This window comes from Electrona antarctica (genome assembly GCF_951216825.1).
Source record: "Electrona antarctica genome assembly, chromosome: 14".
NCBI classification, from domain to species: Eukaryota; Metazoa; Chordata; class Actinopteri; order Myctophiformes; family Myctophidae; genus Electrona; species Electrona antarctica.
Window position 1 is genome coordinate 9,987,167 of NC_136795.1, and position 21,203 is coordinate 10,008,369.

At 44.3% G+C, this 21,203-nt stretch overlaps 1 protein-coding gene across 3 annotated transcripts in view; it reads left to right on the forward strand.

Annotated features, from left to right (window-relative positions):
- The window catches only part of LOC306936714 (thyroid hormone receptor alpha), a gene marked incomplete at both ends in the record, with an annotated part of 51,912 nt that extends 36,448 nt beyond the window's left edge, over positions 1-15,464 (forward strand). For all 3 annotated transcript variants that reach the window (XM_079520325.1, XM_079520324.1, XM_079520326.1), the window contains 4 exons: positions 1,458-1,663; positions 10,985-11,131; positions 13,694-13,952; positions 15,214-15,464. In XM_079520325.1, coding sequence (XP_079376451.1) covers positions 1,458-1,663; positions 10,985-11,131; positions 13,694-13,952; positions 15,214-15,464 — 863 coding nt within the window. The remainder of the gene's footprint in view (positions 1-1,457; positions 1,664-10,984; positions 11,132-13,693; positions 13,953-15,213) is intronic.
- Positions 15,465-21,203: the final 5,739 nt, after the last annotated feature.

Consider the following 21,203-nt stretch of genomic DNA (forward strand, 5'->3'; position numbering starts at 1 on the left):
TGGGTTACAAAATCGTGGGAGAAAAATATGACCGAGTAATACCAAAGTATGAAAACGGTATACCCATTGCCTCATCAAGGGTTGCAGTACAGTATGTCCCTGCTGCTACTGTACATGCTACTGTACATGCTACTGTCACATCCAGGGCTCGTACAGTAATCAAGCTGGTTCACACTACGCCAGTGGTTCCCAAACGTTTTAGGCCGTGATCCAAAAGAGAGATTATTATTAGACGTTTGCCTGGGACCCAAACTAGTGAAAATAGCCGATCTACAAGCTCGTAAACATTTATTTTCTAATTTATGGAATTTCGTAGATTTTTCTTTTATTTCTAACTGAAATTACTGGGAAAAAAATCATTGAGTTTTGTTTTCATTTCATGAAAAACCAAAGGGACCCATTAAAATGTGCTGACCCACTGTTTGGGAAACAGTGCACTATGGAAACAGGAAATAGGCTCCTGATCTTCTGTACAAGCCATGTGGCTCAGGAACCCAAGGTTACTTACTGTACTTTTGATTGATTATGGTACATTTGACACTATAAGCCGTGGCGTGTTTTCCCAGAGTACCTTAGTGCACATGCACTAATGAAATCTCCTGTCAGTATCAAGATTCCTAATTTGGAATTCTCCTAACTTTGACCTTTTACAAAAAAACGTTCATGACCAAATATTCCATGAAAAGCGACACAGCAAGGTAATGGACATATCGCACTTAAGGATGTAAGTGCCTCTCCAGTCTCCACACATCCTCCACAGTCATTGAAAAACCCTGGTATAGGATAACTAGCTGTTTTGGTTGGCAAATATGTAGGGAATACCCAGGACTCCCACTGCAACAATAAGCAAATGTTGCTGGTGAGAGAGGACGTATGTAAAATGTGCCTACAATTCACAGGAACACACATGGAAACCGCTCTAAGAGCACTTACGGGCGGCTGCAATTCGAAACTGGCCCCTGTAAAAAAAATAAAAAAAAGTCTAAAGTTTGAACTGTGAGTGTGTATATTATACTATATTATGATTAGTTTTGTTGCATAGAAGTGTATATTTGTATGTCTTTAAATGTTCTGATGAATTGCAAATGGAGGACCCTGAAATAACAAATCTTTCTCTGGTTTTGGCCTCGTAGTAGTTGTTGTATCGACCTGTACTTTCGTTGAACTGTACCCATTCTACAAACTATTAATAACATTTTCAAGTAATGTCTGTGTTTATTGTCCTTACTTTTGTTAAAACCAATAAATATACTTTATAAAAATAAATACAAAATAAATAACATTTTCAATCATCCAAACTCGGTAACATACAACACCTGTATATTGCAGGTGTTCTTGGCATTATGCTCGGGGTCAAACTAGCAAACCGAGGCCTTTGTTGTTGTCGTTAAATGTACTGAGATCAGTCTTCTGTCCAAAACCCAACCTCCCTCCCTCCCCAAATAAATGCCCCACAGTGGTCCTGGACGATTCCAAGCGGGTGGCGAAGCGCCGTCTGATCGAGGAGAACCGGGAGAAGCGGAAAAAGGAGGAGATGGTGAAGACGCTGCAGACGAGGCCGGAGCCCAGCGGCGACGAGTGGGAGCTCATCAGGATGGTGACGGAGGCCCACCGCCACACCAACGCCCAGGGCTCCCACTGGAAGCAGAAACGCAAGTTCCTGGTGAGCCAACAGCCCAGTCAGTGTTGGAAAGGAACTAATCTAATCTAAACTAATCTATCTATGAATGCACCACGTCTCTGTATACCACGTCTGTAATCCACGTATAACTCTAGAACCGTTCGCCACACGCGTTCCACACCACCACAGGGAGTGCAGTGCCCGGCCTTGTTTACTTAAGTACTGTACTTTCTTTCCCATGTCCATATATATATATATATATATATATACGTACCCCCCAGCTAGGGGACGTTATTTGCTATACTCGGTGTATATAATGGTTGAGCCCCACGGCAGCTTTTAACATAGATCCGGTTGCTATGCAACGCCTCCGTCACCACCAACTATGGGACGTTACATCTGATCCCCGTTTACCGCAGTTCAAAGGAGGATTTTCAAACCTCCATAAGTCAGAATCCAGGAGAGCTGTCCTTGGTGGATCTTCTGCCATCCAAAGTTCAGATGTCATTTGTCACTTTGTACCATGTCGCTCCCGACATGTACATGTTTCTGGCGAGAGGTAAACAGTGTGCGCTAATGCTAATGACAGCAAATGTTTACAGTGTGTGTGTGTGTGTGTATGGGGCTGGCGGGGGGTGGAAACTCCTTCTCTTAAAGTGAACGCTGATGGTGGCACAGGTTAACTTCATTTATGCTAACAGCTAGCCGCAATAAATGAGTTAAGTACAATTTTGAGGTACTTCACTGGAGTATTTCCAATTTTCAGTATTTTTTTTACTTCTACTCCACTACATCTCGGAGGAAAATATTGTACTTTTGCTCCGCTGCATTGATTTGAAAACTTTAGTTACTAGTTCCTTTGTAGATTTGGATTATTATTACAAAACATATATTAATCACTTCAGCCGTATATATATTTCGGTCATTTGAAAATAGCCGATCTACAAGCTCACAATGCGTTGCGATGCGACGCATTGTGAGCTTGTAGATCGGCTAGCTTCAAAAGATTTTGTATGCATTTGAACCTTTAAATGGGACATTCTGCACAATGAGTACTTTGGTACTTTAAGTACATTTTGAAGCCAATACGTTTTTAAATGTTGCAGTATTGATACTTTTACTTACAAAAAAATAATGTGTCCGTTTTGCACCACTGGTGAGAGAACAACACATGCATGTTCCACAAGACAGGAAGGAACTACAGTACAGACACAGTCAAATATGTCTACAGTATCTGGAATACACACAGGCCTCCCACTGCCATGCAACAAGGACATGTTGCTTTGTGAGAGACGATGTGCAACATAATGTGTTACTATTGTTTCAGCTAATTAATGATCACACCAACGCCCACGGCTGAATACTGGAAGCAGAAACCTAATTTGTTGACGATGGAAAGAGCATGTAATATTTTTGATAAGACAGAGAGAGAGAGAGAGAGAGAGAGAGAGGCAGGGAGGCAGAAAGAGGCAAGGGAGGCATGGTGTGTGTGAGGCTGCACCATATTAGGAAAGCATGCGATATTCGATACCATTGACGAATACCACGATATGACTCACGATAATTGCAGTATATAGTTTGAATGTCTTTTGCTTTAGGTCCACTGCCTAGTGCCTACGTATATTCCCAGACAATGAATAGCATACTGTATGTACTGTATGTGCATTCCAACAATGGTTTTATTTAAACCTATAGTGCCCACTCTTACAGTACTGTATCCCACCTGGTTACAGACTACTGTGAATCTCTGCGCTCCTTAAAACATTTTAAAACATTCTACTCTACTGAAGTTACTAATGTTGCCCTGGAGGGGGAAGTCTGCTGGAACTGTTGCCCCCGCGATCCGACTCCGGATAAGCGGTTGTAGATGGATGGTACCCCTCGTTACCCTGCATTGTTGAACGTGTAATACTCACAAGTCGTGTAGTAATCCACTTGACTCAGTTCTGACTTCTGACTACACCGTTTTCCTCCGTTTGTGGAATGGCGACGTAGAGAAAATAATTCTGTGATGGAATCTGGTATCTTTGGTCTTCTCTGCTCACTGTATTCAGAGGCATCGTGTCCTTTGCCAAAATAACGTGCCATGGACTCTGTGGCACTTGGACGTTTACTCGTAAGGAGTCACACTCTCTGTTGGACTGTTTTGCTGCCCCTTGTCTTAGCGTTCTTTTTGTCTGTGTTGGCTAACGCTCAACCTTTTTAAGTCTTCACATAGTCTGGTTGTCTTGTAAGTAGCTATGGAGATTGGTCGACATTTTATCTTCAACGCCCCTCCGGATTCATCTCTCCCCCAGCGATCACGATGTGTCGCTCACGCACGCACGCACGCACGCACGCACGCACGCACGCACGCACGCACGCACGCACGCACGCACTGAGCTAAATCCGACATTGTTCCTTCAGAAATGTAATAACACAACTCATTACTTTTAAGTAATGAAGGCTGGCCCCTTCGGCACACAAATAATAACGCACACACATCCTCTGAGAAAATAATTGTGTCCTTTCTGAAAATGTCCCCTGCTGGAAAGTTATTTTTGGAAGAGTTCGGCTCAAACATTATTAATTAAACCAAATCATGTGTACAGAAGTAGACTAGAATAGAATGTCTGTGACAAATGAAGTTCATGTTATATAACCTGCCTGGGTACATCCAGGGTGACACCACGTATTTTTGAGGGGCACTAGCCCCTCCTATGTCCAGCTTTGAGTTGTATTTTATTTTATTTTTTTATCCTTTATATACCCAGGGTAAGTGCTCATTTTCAGCAACGCCCTGCACATAGAGACACACAGAGAGACACACACATTAAAACCTGGTTACCTGTTTGTGTAAAGTACACATTGTCCCAACACAAACATTAAATGCCATTGACAATGAATGGACAGCTTTGAGCATTTGGCCCAACACAAACATTGGAAACACAAACATTGGAAATTAAGTTGAAAGTTTATGGATACGTTTAAGGAAAAGTCTTTGTACCACTCACAAATTACTTCCTCCGAATAAAAAAGAATAAAAAGAGAAAATGGAAATGAAAAAAAAAAAAATCCATAAATAACGAAATGTTTTGAGAATACAACATGTGCACTTCCAGGACATACAGTAGTTGTTTGTTTGGGCCCAAAACACACAATCCAAAAGATTTCACTTTTGGTGGTTTGTTTCTCGTCAGTGTAATAATTGAATTAGACCATGGGTTTGTAATTGATGGATAATGGGGTTTATGATTGGGATTGATTATGTAATGGCGCAGTGATTCAAACCCTACCTGCCCTCTTGTTGTCATGGGGAATGTGAGATGGCTGGCCAACGAGACGGATGATTTATCATCCCTGGTGAAAGACCAACGTGAGTGCCTGGAGTCCAGTGTGTTGTGGTTTACGCAGACATGGCTGAATGGGAACACACCAGACTGTTTATTTGAACCAGACTGCTTCATTGTGGTGTGAACCCACGGCGATAAACACAACCCTACGAAGAAAGGCAGAGGACTTGTTCACTCCAGATGGCGGATATAAAATTATAAAAGTTAAAAAAATCCTATTTTTCAAAAATAAAGCTTGTAGCGCGCCACTCGGTGGCGCGCTATGAGCTTGTAGATCTGCTATTTTTCAATAGCTAAATTATAACATAATGTTTAAAACACCAAAAGGGGTTCCCGCCCAAAATGGGTTAACTGTCCTTTTGCGCAGATCACGCAAACCTCAGCAAAAAGAAAAGGACAATGGGCCTCATGCGCCAATAAGTTCCTAACTTTTCCTCTTACATTTCTTCCTAAGTGAATTCCTAAGAGAAGTCCAGTCAGATTCATGAAACGTTCTTAAGTAGGCAGAATTGTTCGTAAGCATGTTCTTATGATGATGAATCCAAATCCTCGTAACTTGAAGGGGTGTGCCAGTTCATTCAAATGATCATAGGTAGACGCCCCACATATCCTAATTAGCATCCTAATTACCATAGGGAACCGCCCCACCAATCCCATATAAGGCATTGGGAATTCACTTTCCTACCTGTGTTCACCCAGGTGGGTGTGGTTTTGCGTGACTCCATGGCCTTGCCTGCAGTCACACCTGTGTGTGATTGCAGCACACAGAAATCACAGGACCTCACACATAGAAATAAAGTTGAGTGAAGTCAAGAATACCTAAACTAAAGTCTAAATATGGTGGAACACCAGACTCCAAACATTAAAAAATCAATAATACTGTGGAGGTACTGAAGTGAACAGAAATTTTCAATATTTCAATATTTCAATATTGTTCAATATTCATGAATGTATTTTATTATTTATCTCACAATAGTCAACTTGGGGGGGGGGGGGGGTGATGGCGGGTGCATGGGGTGGGGGTTATGTGGTGGGTATGGTGCGTTTGTTTGTGTTGGGTTGGGTTGTGAACTCTAAACCAGTGGTTCTCAAACATTTTCATGTCAAGGACCCCCAAATTGACATGCATTCTGCAGACCCCCATATGAAAATATTTTCTGATAGGGAAATGTTTTGAAGATTTATCAAAATGTAGCTGATCTACAAGCTCAAAATGGGCAGTAATGGGACGCGTTTGTGAGCTTGTGGATTGGCTATTTTCAAGGTATAAAATGGGATTAAAGTGGTAAAATGTTCCATATTTTGCTGTGGACTGCCTGGAACTTCCTCAAGGACCCCTTGAGGTCCTCAGACCAAACTTTGAGCATCATGCAGATGGCGCTGTTTTTCCTTTATGTTTTCAGATTGCACTTAAGAACGAAAAAGGCACCCTAAGAGTGCTCCACAGTGTTCGTAGATTCTGTTCTTACCTACGAACAAATCACAGCTAAGAAAAGATTGAGGGATCCCAAAACCTTCTTAAAAACTTCCTAAGTGGGTCTAAGAACAAATTTCCTCTTAAGAACTTCTTAAGAACGGTTGGCGCATGAGGCCCAATATCGATGGCCTCAACTGTAACTGTAACGGACTGGGCCATGTTGGCTGTGGCTTTGGGGCCGAAACAATGTGCCTCGAGAATGATTCACAGGCTATTGATGTTATTGTTTTATGTCTCGCCGAAGTGCTGTGGCGACGACGCATGCGAGTGGTCATGATCGATGAAGATTTTAACCTAAAATCTACAAAACCCTGATGAACTTCACCCACTATGTGATCTATAATGGAGAGCGAATAAGGCCCTGCTGGCTGGACCTGCTGTGTGTCCAATGTTAATGAGACATACAGTACAGCTGCCACTGCCCCCCAGCAACATGCCCTATAATAGATCAATGCGGACATTGAAGCCATGTTGCTCAGGAAGAAGATGGCTTTCATGGCAGCGGACACCGAGGGGGGCTGATGTTGTTCCTGAAATGACTGAAGAAGGGGGTTGGGGCTGGAAAAAAGAAAAAGACCAGTTACAAGGACAGACTAGACTATAGAGGGTAGGCTACAGACTACAGGTGTGTGCGTGTGTGTGTGTGTGTGTGTGTGTGTGTGTGCGTGCGTCGGGTGGGGGCGACTTCCACTTCAACACTAGTATGTGCCACCTACAGTACAGCAGTTCTCCAATGACTCCGCCATTGTCAGTGCATGACATTGAGGAGTAGAGAGCCCTGGTGGTAGAGATTTGTAGCATGGAGTGAACAGTCAACCTCTAGCTCAACATCAGAGAGACCAAGGTGGGCTAACAGTACAGTACAGTACAGTACAGTACAGTACAGTACAGTACAGTACAGTACAGTACAGTACAGTACAGTACAGTACAGTACAGTACAGTTGAACAAACACTCGACCGGCCAACAAAATAAACAAGCTGGGCAGGAATGGTCAAGGAATATTCTCAGAGAATCTGAGAATAAGTTCCTTGCCAATAAATGTGTTCACCAATGGTTTTGTAAAGGTCTCTAGTAGTAACACATCTCAAAAGACTGAAATTCAGTTAGTTAGTTCATTCTGAAGCGTTTGTTTTGCACGAAAACCACCCCTTGGACTAAAAACGTCCATAGTCGTCACAATTGTGAAGACCTGGAAAAGTGACAATGGCCGTTTTTTGCCCAATTAAGGGCTGCTTTTCATGTAAAACAAATGCTCGCAATGGATTCAGAATCATGAAAAAACCCTAGTTTTACCCCTCACATGCTACTTAAAGCTGTCACAGATTCCCCTAGGGGAAACTGAATTTCAGTATTTGAGATGATTAGACACTTTTACAAACACACTGCTGAAGAAATGTATTGGCTAAGGAATTGTTCTCGAATTGTTTTACTTTTAATATCCCCTGCCTATAGAAGGCTACAGTATAGCAGAGGAGGAGGAGGAGGACGCTGGATATCCCCTCCCATCCCCTCTGTGATGAGCTATTGAAGATGCAGAGCACATTCAGGCCCAGACACAGACTCATCCCTCCTCAGCACACCGCAAAGTGACTCAGACAGTTCCTTGTGCCAGGAGCCATCAGGCCACCACAACCAAGCTTGACCCCCGTTTGAGAACGTTAACACTGTGTGTCACTGACTTTTGCTCCTGCACTGGAATGCATCGATAGCTTTATCGATTGATTGGCCTTAATTTATCCAGAGATGACCATTGAGAGCAAGCTCTCTTTTTCAAAGACGCCCTGATCAGAACATGTGAAACAAGTTCTCTCTTACCTGTACCGCTCCTGCGTTTCATTGTCACTGCTGTTGCTGCTATGACACCTGAATGTCCCTCGGGGATCAACACAGTGTTTAACTTATCTCATCTTAACTTATCCAGGTTACCATGGCTCCAAGAGCGTCTCACACCACCCATGTGCACACGTACATAATAAACAACCTTTCCTCTCAGTTCAACTCGGTGAAAGCAAGACCTTGAAGTCCCCCCCCCTCTCTCTCTCTCTCTCTCCCTGGTTCTTTCTCTGTAGATTGCTTACTTCAAAAGAAAGGGCTGAATGCCCCCTTTCCATTCCGCCGTGTCCTTCAGCATTCACTTGGTACTTTGTTAAAGCGCCAACCTGTTCTTCCCCGTCGCCTCACACAGAGTGGCATGTGTGGCTATGAACAGCCTTAAAGGGACCCGTCACCCCTTTTGCAACCAGATCTCATTTTAATGATGTTTGGGAGACAAGAAATACTTTCCTGGGGTTTCTATGTGGGTAATATGTGTTTTTAGACATTGTAGTATTTCCAGACACTGGGCTCACTTACTTCCTGGACTACATGTTGTCTCCAAGCCCCCAGTGAGGCTCTCCAACGTTGAGGCGCTCGACCCTAGTGGCAAGAGTTATGACGAGGAAACCCCGTGCAGCTGGGGTTTAACATTGAACGCTCGTTTGCACTTCCGCTTTTTGGACACCAAATTTCCGTGTCCAAATCGAAAAAATGCGGATGTAGACTGTTCCTCCGGGTGCTTCAAAACGCCACTGAGCAACTTCCACTGAAATTAATAGCGGGGGGCGGGGCTATCGGTCTCTATCCTTTTAATACTCTATGGTTGTCTCAGTCTCTATGGTTGTCTCAGTCTAAGACAGCCCTCCCCCTATCCACAAGGAGGAGCAGTGCACCAAAGCATTATGGGAATTGTAGTCCAGGAAGTAAGTGAGACCAGTGTCCATGACATCATCTACACTTTGAAATACTAAAATATCTAAAAACACATATTACCCACATAAAAACCCCAGGAAAGTGTTTATTGTCTCCCAAACATCATTAAAATAAGATCTGGTTGCAAAAGGGGTGAAGTGGCCCTTTAACGGATGCTTGAGTCGCAGCCAACATGTTGGGAACAGAAATTTGGAACATGAGCTCCCATGGTTTTGTCTCATACTCCCCAAAAGACCGCATCTAATTCAGCTTATTTCCAACGTTCATTGCGGGGAAGGAAAATATATATTTATGATAATCATAAGTAAATGTTTTATTTAGAGCCAGTCTGCAAAAGCTTCACCATTTTTGTCGATCACGGTTTCAAGTTACACAATTTAAATACTCATTTTGTAATGAAACATTTGATATAATTAATTTAAAATTCTTGATGATTGTTTAAGAGGATTTAAAGCCTTTGTTCTAACACAATGCACTTTTGTATTTGAGAGATTGTACAGTGATTAGAACTTATTTTTTTAAAGAAAATCAATGAAATCTGTTTAACCACTTTAACACCAGCATCCATCTTCTCGGGGGGGGATAGCCGATCTACAAGCTGTGAGCTTGTCAATCGTCTAGTTTTGGCGAAGCCATTTGGTGTAGAGGGGGGAAGCGTTCCAAGTACAGAGCCAACTCGGGTGGTTTTTTACTAACTACGTCGAGATAGGGTTAAAGTGGTTAAACATTCTGTTCTAAAAAAACAAATTTAGAACACCCTAACCCCACCCTCTGCCCTTCCGTTCTTTGGAGACTGCAGCCCTGTGCACGTGCAAGTGTCAGTTGCCAGGCAACCACAGCACGTGGGCACAGAGAGGGATGGAGTCAGTAGAAAATACTGCAGATTTTTTTTTTCTCCTTTCTCTTTTGAGGGCGATTGTTGTTGAAAATGTACAAAAGTGAAAACTATACCAACTATGGAAATGTCAGTGGTGCTCGAAACTTTTAACGTCAAGGACCCCCAGTTTGTTATGCATTAGGCCGTGGATCCCCATAACGAAGAGAGTGTGCAAATGTTTTTGCACACTCTCAGAGTTACAGACTGGTAACGGTCCATTTGGTTCTTAACTCATGCACTACCAGGAACGCTTTTAACTTCTTTTTATTGAACTCAAAGACGGCCAATAACGTATTTAACGTGTTTTTGAGCTTTCTATTAATTAATAATAATCATATCGGCCTGCACACAATGCTGGGGCCACCCGACCATTATAGCCCTTTTTACCAAGCCTATGGTCTATAATCGATGTGCAAGCTAGTCCAGTGGTCCTCTAGCCCTGTAGTCCAGCTGGTTTTCTCATTGGCTGATGTACTGTATCTGCACACCGCAAATATGTCCGGGCAGAAACGAACGACTCAGAATATAATAGTTCCGCCTTTGAGAATTTTGGTTCCTACCTAAACTACTGCGCTGAAAATAATTAGGCAGTTATAGCGGACCCCCGCAGATAATAATAATGCAGCTGGTAATTAATTGATTTAATCAATTTGGGCTTGTTTCAGAATGTTTAAAAAAATACAAGAGTGGTGCCCGTTGGGCAATGACCTACTTGGAACGATGCAAGTTGGAAATGCATGCCCCACCCAGTTATTATGTACAGTACATATGTGTCTCTTTTATGCCCATATATGGAGTTCTTTGTCAGACATGCGTGTGTGTGTGTGTGTGTGTGTGTGCGTGTGCGTGTGTGTGCGTGTGCGTGTGCGTGTGCGCGTGTGCGCGCTGTGTCTCATATGAAGACTCTTGTGTGCATTGCTTCCATCAGCCCGAGGACATCGGTCAGGGACCCATGGTGCCCACGCCGGACGGGGACAAGGTGGACCTCGAGGCCTTCAGCGAGTTCACCAAGATCATCACCCCCGCCATCACCCGTGTCGTCGACTTCGCCAAAAAGCTGCCCATGTTCTCAGAGGTGGGCTGTGTGTGTGTGTGTGTGTGTGTGTGTGTGTGTGTGTGTGTGTGTGTGTGTGTGCGTGTGCGTGTGCGCGCGTATGCGTGCGTGCTCGCGTCTCATACTGCATGAAGACTCTTCATATGTCATATTATGAAGACAAGCACATATGAATACCTAACCCTGGCGGTGGTGAATGCATTCCTAACGTATCACAATGTGGATAAAGTGAACATTGAATTGCTTCCGGTACTCGAGCACCTTTTTGCATACTTGAGAAAATCGGTCATTTTGACAAGATTTCCAGGCAGCAGAGCTGTGCCCGCTGTTATTATATCAAGAATGAATGGCACAGTGCAAGACCTTCTTCAATGCTCACAAAGTTGCAAAAGCTGTATTTTAAGCACGTCACAATAAAAGCATTGAAAAGTTTACACCTTGATTTTACATCTTTTAACACGAAAGGAATGAAAATCAAACGAAAAGGGGATATTGATTGAAACATGGTGCCATCAGAGGCAATATTCAATTAACTCATTGAGTATCATCTCTGCACGGTACCGCTGACATTTTTGATTGAAAACTCATCCGAATAGACATTTGCTGGTGCAAAAAGCCACACGCGACTCCGCGAGACAGAGAGAGATGGACTCCATTGGTTTTGATCCTCCCTCGGCCGTTCTGATCTGTATTAGTTGATAGGACATTGTCATACGTAGTAATCACTTTAAAATTGATTGGCCCGTGAATAGATGTGGGCTCCGCAATTACTTCCACATCTTTTCCAATGTGTCTCATCATCTGTTTAATGAGGCTTGTTAACCCAAAATGAGATCCGTTGATTTGATGCTTCGTCAAGCTAGGATGGGTTTTGTTTAGAGTTTAGTTTTTTGTACAAGCTGCTTCTTGTCAGCTGTCAATTACACAAAACGTCCAGCTCTTTTTCTATCTAGTGTTTACTTCGTCATGCTTGTAGATCGGCTATTTTCAGCTTCCAACCAAGTGTAAAGTCTGCCATTACAACTCCACCAAGGTTTGTGAAATAGTAAAAAAAAAAATGACATGAGTTTAGGAATAAGGGGTAAGGTGTGGCGCAAGATATAGACCTAAATGTAAAACATTTCAGATTAATAAAATATGACTAAAACGTATTCAAAAGACTATGACTAAAACTAAATCAACATTTGCTGTCAAAATCAAGACTGTTTGGATCTCTACGTCTCTCTCTTATCTTGATATGCGATGATAATCACTTCCAAACAGATAGGGAGAAAGAGTGAGATAGAAAGGCTTTCTGTCTCATTCTTTCTCCTCATCTTTTTTGTTCTCTCTTCCTATGATCTCTCCCGGGCCGGCAGGGTGCCTGCCACCCTGCCTGGGTTCCCATAATGAACAACAACAGCTAAGCCATTTGCCAGGCGATAATTTGTTTGTCACATACCCACCATGGCCTTATTTATCCACAAAGACAACAAGAGAATGGCATCTGACCAACACTTATGAATACGAATACAGCGTCACATTACTGTCCATGATGAATTGCCACTGTGAAGGAAATTGCAGTCCTGCTGGTGTTTCTCAACAGTGTGGCGAGGGAAAGGCTTACAACACAGCAGGTGCTGCTGCTGGCAGCCATCACATCACACTTGTTGACACAAGCCGTGCTACATGCATGGGTGTTAATGCGCACACACACACACACACACACACACACACACACACACACACACACACACACGCATTGTGAACTTGTAGATCTGTTCTTTTTGGTGCGTAAGTATAACTAACCCACATTTCTGTCTGTCCAGAGGTGATCTCACAAACCATTGGACTGATCAGAGCCACATTGTTTGGGCACGCTGCAGTGCACATTTTGTGGACTAAAACCACGACGAAAAATGTCCGTCGACTACCTTTTATCACACAAAATAAAAACTAAGCTATGGTGACTAAGACCAAGACGTAAATGCATTGATGTTTTCGTCAACAAATGAAAACTAGACTAAAATGTTAGGCAGGCACTAGTGGAGAAGAGGTCCAGTAGAACAAAAAAGACAAGTCATTTTTTCTTTGGTTAGGCTCGAGTGTGAAACTAGCAGACCTACAGTAGATCTACAAGCTCACAACGCATCACACTGCAACGCCTCGTGAGCTTGTAGATCTGCTATTTTCAGCATGCAACCAAGTCTAAAATCAGCCATTGCGACGCTATCAAGGCCTGCCAAAATATTGTCTTTGTTGACAAAATCAAAGTCGGAGGTGAAATCAGATGGCTTCCCTCCCCATATTTCTGGCAGAAGCTGTTGCGGGCTGATTTCACCCATACGCATCAACTGATCCCTCTTGATTCCCTGTTGTAGGGCTGCTGCTTGGAGATCATGCTGCTAACGAGGCTAACGCAGCTAATGCGGCTAACACGGCTAACGCGTGTTTGACGTGTGTTGCACAGCTGCCGTGCGAGGACCAGATCATCCTGCTGAAGGGCTGCTGCATGGAGATCATGTCGCTGCTAACGAGGCTAACGCAGCTAATGCGGCTAACGCGGCTAATGCGGCTAACGTGTGTTTGGCGTGTGTTCCACAGCTGCCGTGCGAGGACCAGATCATCCTGCTGAAGGGCTGCTGCATGGAGATCATGTCGCTGCGTGCCGCCGTGCGATACGACCCCGAAAGCGAGACGCTGACGCTGAGCGGCGAGATGGCGGTGAAGCGAGAGCAGCTGAAGAACGGCGGCCTGGGTGTGGTGTCGGACGCCATCTTCGACTTGGGCAAGAGCCTGGCGCAGTTCAACCTGGACGACTCGGAGGTGGCGCTGATGCAGGCCGTGCTCCTCATGAGCTCAGGTGAGGAGGAGGAGGAGGGAGGCGGGCGCCCCGACTAGCTCACGGGGTGCCGTGATTTTTTTTACTTTTTTTCTGTGTGTCTATGTGAGTTTAACATTACTCTAGTACAGTGGTTTTCAACCCTTTTCATATAAAAGGTCCATTATTTATTCGGCTTTTGAGCCACAGACCACCATTTGATGAGATGTAACCGCTCAGACCCAATATTTTGTTGTTATAGCAATTCTTCTACATTATCTAATTGTGTAAACTTCTGGTAAAATACGTAATGCAGATGTTTAACAATACTTGAGATACTCTTGAGAGCGTAAAATGAAACAAAATGGACCCATAAGGGTCCACTTTGTTTCATCTGAGATGCATACAAATATTTATTATCACAAATTATTATTTCAAAATAATTATCATCATAACTTATTTATTGGTTGGTTTATTATTTATTGGTTGTCATACTTAATTCTCATTGGTTTCAAAACCAGACCAGTTCAAACCCATATATTTGAACCGTTACCCATTCACATTAAGCACCTGAATGAGGTTAAACTGCTGTAATCTCTGTGTAATACGGCTGTGGCCTCTCCCTGGAGCCCCATAATGCCACACTCCTCTGTATGTTGGACAAACACTGACATTTTGGGTCCATTTCTACACTATCAGTATTGAATTAACTCTGAGGTGCTGTTGCTTGGAAGTGGTTGCTATAGTAACAGGTTTGATAAAGGGAGGCGTAGGGTCAGTGAAAAAATGTTGGCATTCCTCCTCCATTTGAAGAAATCTTTGAGTGGTTAAATCATGCTATTGACTATACAGTAACAGTAGATGGGGAACGCATGTATCATGCACTATTTGTTGTAGGTGTACAACAGTTAACACAAACTACAAAAATGTATTTGATCGTAAGAAATTAGCCATTTTAATATTATTATTATTATTAGCCCATACGAAAACCGAGGTTGAGAATACTTGGCACTGGTTAGTCCTAGCTTTCATTTCTGCACTAATTTGATAACTGCAAGTGCAATAATTTGATTATTGGTAGTACCTGTCAATTCTTTGCATAATATATCAGTAAAATACTTTGTACATGTGTTATTTATGTCAAATACGCCCTGTACAATGTTTGTTTACGGAGGCTAAAAGGCAAACAGAAATGTTTTTTTCCACCCATGTTCTAATGTTTCAATGGCAAAAAGACAATTCAACCATTATGCATTAGTGTGACGTTCAATCATCACGTTTAATCATCCTCTCCCCGTGGCAGATCGCTCGGGGCTCACCAGCGTGGAGAAGATCGAGCAGGTCCAGGAGACCTTCCTGCTGGCGTTCGAGCACTACATCAACAGCCGCAAGCACAACATTCCCCACTTCTGGCCCAAGCTGCTCATGAAGGTGACGGACCTGCGCATGATCGGCGCCTGCCACGCCAGCCGCTTCCTGCACATGAAGGTGGAGTGTCCCAACGAACTCTTCCCGCCGCTCTTCCTCGAGGTCTTCGAGGACCAGGAAGTGTGACGCCACCCCCCCACCCCCCAGGAGGAGGGGCGAAATCGTATCTCCGACCGACGATCTCGCGGGATGTCACGAGACATCCCGCGAGACCGACAATGTTCCGATCTCGCTGCCTCTCCCCACACGCCTTCTTCTTCTTCTTCTACTGCTACTACTTCTTCCTCTTCTGTGAAATGATAAAAGACCCCTGGAAAACAAACTCGAGCCCCTCCACGAGGGGGCAGAATGTTAAGGGGGCTGCGGGAAGAGGAAGAAGAGTGTGTGGGATGGACAAGATGCACCCTATAAACATTAGTTGTTGTTTTATTTTTTTGTCTTTATTTTTTGGTCAGACGTGACTCTCCACCCCCCAACCCCTCTAATAACCCCTCACACACCTCTAATAACCCCTCACACACTGACACAAACCAAACTAAATGAACAACGTCAGAGAAACACAACTCAGCTCTCTTATTTTCTTTCATGGTCTAACCAATACACTTTATTGGTTCGTCTCTGCGAGCCTTCGGTGAGTCGCCCCCTGTCTTTCGGGGGAGAACACTGCAGGGGAGAGATGTGTGTGTGTGGCGGATTATAGTGTGTGTGTGTGTCTGTTTGGGGTCTTCACTTATGCTACACCACATAACACATGCAGTCAGCACCCAAAGACAGGGTGTCAATTAGCTGGGAGTGAATTCATGAAGATCGTGCAAAAAAAGACAAAGAAGACAATACTGGATTTGTGTAAGAGAAATTTGACAAATGAAAAAGCGCACCGTGAACCTAATATCGTGACTCGAATCGTATTGTGAGTTGAGTGAATCGTTATATGCCTAGTACAAAATGTTTTTCAATGGATTATATTACTGTTGGTCATGCTAAAAAAAATAGCATACAAAAAAAGAAGGAAAATCTAGAACAGCGTCATTGTCAAGACGGCATCCATGACGGCCGCCAGGAGCTTAACATTGCTATATCTCGATTGCAATTCAACCTAGAGAGGTTTGGTGTCTACTGTCTAGGGCTCGTTTTAGGGCTCAAGGAATGCAACTGAATCATCATAGTCAGTTAATGAATGATGCATTGCCAAATCCAAGATGGCAAAAAGCTACAAACTTGTCGTTAAGTGCACAATCTTCATGATTTTTGACATATTTGCTCCCAGCTCTGCAGTGGTGGACGGTGGCATTGTAAGACGCACGCACGCACGTGCGCATGCGCGCACACACACACACACACACACACACACACACACACACACACACACACACACACACACACACACTCACCAAATCACTCACTCAAGATTCATAGACAATCACATATCCAGCCCTCCCCACTCTGATCAGGATCATATTAGTATATGCAAACATAGACACAAACTTAATCCACACGAACAACAACCTCTCTGGCTGACAACTACAGTATATGCAAACACACACACACACACACACACTAAACTAATTCACACCGGCGGCGACTGCTCTGGCGACTCCACAAAGTGAACCTCATCGGGAGCCGTGCGTGCGAGTCAGTCAAGAAGAGCGGTGCACGTGAAACTGGGCTCATCCTTCTCTCACACAGCGGAGCGAGGCAGTCTCAACAAAACGCATGTCAGCTGTTTTTTCTCTCCGCTTGTTGTGTGTGTTTCCCGTGGGATGTTGTCAACTACCCCACCCCCACGCTCCACCCCCCCTCAGCGGAGCCTCGTTGTCTTCAGGTGTGCAGCCCCAGTCTCCCGTCAGCCCCGCTGAGGCCCTGTGTGTGAGTCTCTGTCAGCCTACCTCCTTCCCACAATGCATTCAGACCTCACTGCTCACTGAGCATACCCACAAAACACACATTGCACATATATATATGTATATATATATGTATATATATATATATTGTACAATGTACATACATACACACAGAGACGTGCAAATTACACATAGGCAATAGTAAAAGGACGTTACGCAAGCAAGCGAATGCACGGAATACACACACACACACACACTGCCATCCCATGAATCCATGCACGGATGCATGCCAGCCTACCACTCGTACCTCATTGTAAAAACGTGTAATATCATAATCATGTTATATTATATCCATCCATGGGACATCGTTCTAAATGGCGCTAGTAGTTCTAATAACCGCCTCTGAAAGAAATCCTCACCAACCATGTACCTCTCTACAACATTGTTCGTCCATAGACTGTAACAGTACATGTGCATCCTCACCTATATACCATGTACCACTCTGCAGCGTTGTTCGTCCATACGTACCTCTACAAGGCACTGGTTCTCAACCCCAGGGTCGCCGGGACCCCCAGGGTTCCTTTTTTCGGGGGGGTGACAATGAAGTGACAGTTTAAGTAGCTTATAAGACATTTTAAATAGGGGGGGGGGGGGGGACACTAAATGGAAAAAAAAGTAATCAACAAACTATACTTCTATAATCACTGGTCAAGCACCGGCCCGAATTGTCAAATTATATAAGAGGCTTTTTTACCCCTTTTTTTTGCAATTTTAGGGTCAAACTAAACGTAATGCCTCTACTCCTATAATTCCAAGTGTGTCGGGGGGGGTGGGGGGGGGGGGGGGTCACACGGCCTGATGAAAAGGCTGAGAACCACTGCTCTAAATCCTCATATTACCATGTACCTCTCTACAGCAGCGTACAGTAGTAGGCCTACTGTACGTCCATGCGTACCACTCTACATAACATACCTCTGCCTCCACATGTATTATTATTACCACACACACACACACACTATACTGTACGTGCATGGATACACAGTCACATCCTCGGCGAGTTAATTTAACTTGTGCGCCTATAGACGTTCATATCCTCGGCGTCGAGGGGACGCCGGGGGTCTCGCTGTGTGGGCGAGCGTACAGTAGTCGTAATACATATACGTGTCTACCTGAAATACATATAGTATACCTCTCCTTTAACACATACCTCCTGTTTTTATTTACCTCACAAGAAGAGACATGATTGACACACCTGCATTTTCATGGACATGACTGTGCACACGTGTGTGTTACCACACACACACACACACACGGACATACACACGGACATACAATCGTACTGCACAAGCAGGCACACAAATCTACACAAACCCATGCCACACACTCATACACGTGCCACACACACGCGCACACACACACACACACACACATACACACACATGAACGAGCATGCATTAGTTATGTTACCTCAGTTTGTTTTGTTGAATCTCGATATCCATCTTCTAAATGGCATGTCCCCCATTGGGCTGCACGCCTGTGTGTGTGTGTGTGTGTGTGTGTGTGTGTGTGTGTGTGTGTGTGTGTGTGTGTGTGTGTGTGTGTGTGTGTGTGTGTGTGTGTGTGTGTGTGTGTGTGTGTGTGTGTGTGTGTGTGTGTGTGTGTGTGTGTGTGTGTGTGTGTGTGTGTGTGCGCGCGTGTGTGTGCGTGTGTGTGTGTCATCTCATCGGTGTCCATCATCCTGTCCATTGGACCCTACTGGGGGGTGGGTGTGTGTGGGTGGGTGGTTGGGGGGGATTAGGCACTTAATTATAACCCTTTTGCAAGCCTTGCCATTGGCTGCCCGGTTGTTTCGAGCCCCACCTCAAACCAACGGATTCTACCTCACCACTCATCTCAGTGCAGCTGCCCCACCGTCTACAGCGCGCGCACACACACACACACACACACACACACACACACACAACTGCACGTGTGCACTGCACTGCACCACCAGTTGCCAACGTGGACCCAATCATGACTTCAGCCCAGTGCACAGCAGGTGTGTCAAATGGACCACACATCATCTATATAACGACGCAGCGGTCTTTCTATTGGTGACTGCTTCTTTTTTATCTTTTTTTTATTTTTTTATTTGTTTTCTTACTTTTTTTTTCTTCTTTTTTTTGTGGATTCGTTTTTTAAATCACACACCACACGGGACCAACAGTAAATCTGGATTCCCTTTCTTTTTCTTTTTTTTTTAAAATCATGAGGACTCGCCGAGCACGTGCGTGCGGAGGCAGGAGGAGGAGCGTGTCACGGTCGATGGACTTTAAAGAAACACCATCACGGAGGTGGTGGTGGTGGTGGGGGGAGGGCGGGCGGGGGCAGACAGTTTGCAAACTGGGAACACCAGTGGAAGCCATTTTGGCCCGATGGGTCAGGCCAAAGGATTGTTGCCGTCCTCGGCAACCGGTGAAGTGTGACTCAGCAGTATTCGCCTGTGGATGGATATATGATGTGTTTTTTTGTTTTGTTTTTTCTCACAGCTGGCGGGAAGGATACGGCGACAGAATGACTTTCGGAAAGCAAAAAGTGTCGCGTGACTCGGGCCAAGCCTATATCGGAAACTGCCGCGCGTATACATACAAACGCCGCCCTCCTTCCCCCCATGCTGGCGTCACTGATACGGATCCCTCTCTATTTTTTTTGTTTTTTGTTTTTTTTGGTGTTTTCTTTTGTTTCTTCCCTCGCCGCTGTGGTGGGGACGGATGCCTGGGAGGGACGAAACCTAGCCTAAGACATTCGACAATGACTCTCCGACTTGTCCACTCCCGGCCAGCAAACGTCCCCAGTTACCAGTCGAACTCTTGTCGGAATATAAGCTCCACCACCACATCCCAATTTGCCAGCAGGTTTTGTTCTGTTGCACTAAAAACTACCAATGTCTGTATCCCTCTGTAGATCCTGTATACCCACTTCCTGGTACCCCACTCTAACCCTCTATGCCTTTGATTATCCCGTTGTTTGTTCTCGTTTACCCCACCTGTCTGTCTTCCCTGCTCCCTTGCAGTCTTAACAATAATGTTCTCGTGAGTATTTCAGTCGTCCATTGGCCACACAAATACTTACACAAACACACATGGATGTGAACACACATTCACACTCACAAATACATACAGGACATGGACACACACACACACACACACACACACACACACACACACACACACACACACACACACACTCACACTGCTGTCTCTATAATATCTGTTACCCAACAGGACTGTGACTTGGCATAAAGCCAGCATCATTCTCAGTGTTACGAATCTACCTACAGTACCATGCAGCGTATTGAAAACAATATGAACCATAAGCTCTTTGACTGTAAATGCAGGAACTCACACACACACACACACACACACGTACAGGTACACTCAACACATATGCAGATGTGCTGTAAAAATACAAGAACAAACATGCATACACACACGCACGCACACACACGCTCACACACACAGCCATGCGGTTGAAGTTATACCACTTCTTTGGCTGCATTACACACACACACATGCTCACAAATACAAATACTACGCAGGTCTACTCTACACACAGAGATGTAACAAACACACAAACATACAGCAATAGCTGATACCGTTCAGTTCTACGATACTTCTCCGACTCGTGCGGGTGCTAAACGAACACAGTGCACACACAGTCGTCCTACAGTGCATGCGGGTGCAGTCAGGGACTCGAACCGCGGCCTCCGGTCCCGCTGCGCGCGTGTCGCACTCCTACACTCTATCACTGTGAAATAAAGCCATGCTGCGACAAAGGTTATGGCTCTGACAGGGACATATTGGCTTAGTAATTACGCAACATAAATGTGCCTCACGGAGGTTGATAATATATACACATATAGAACTATATCTACGTAAATATAAATGTATATGAATATAGACATGTTACAGATTATATTATGTGGCATTAGTGCCATGTTTAGTGGCAAATCTATATTTACACTGCCCAGGTCAAATCTGATTTA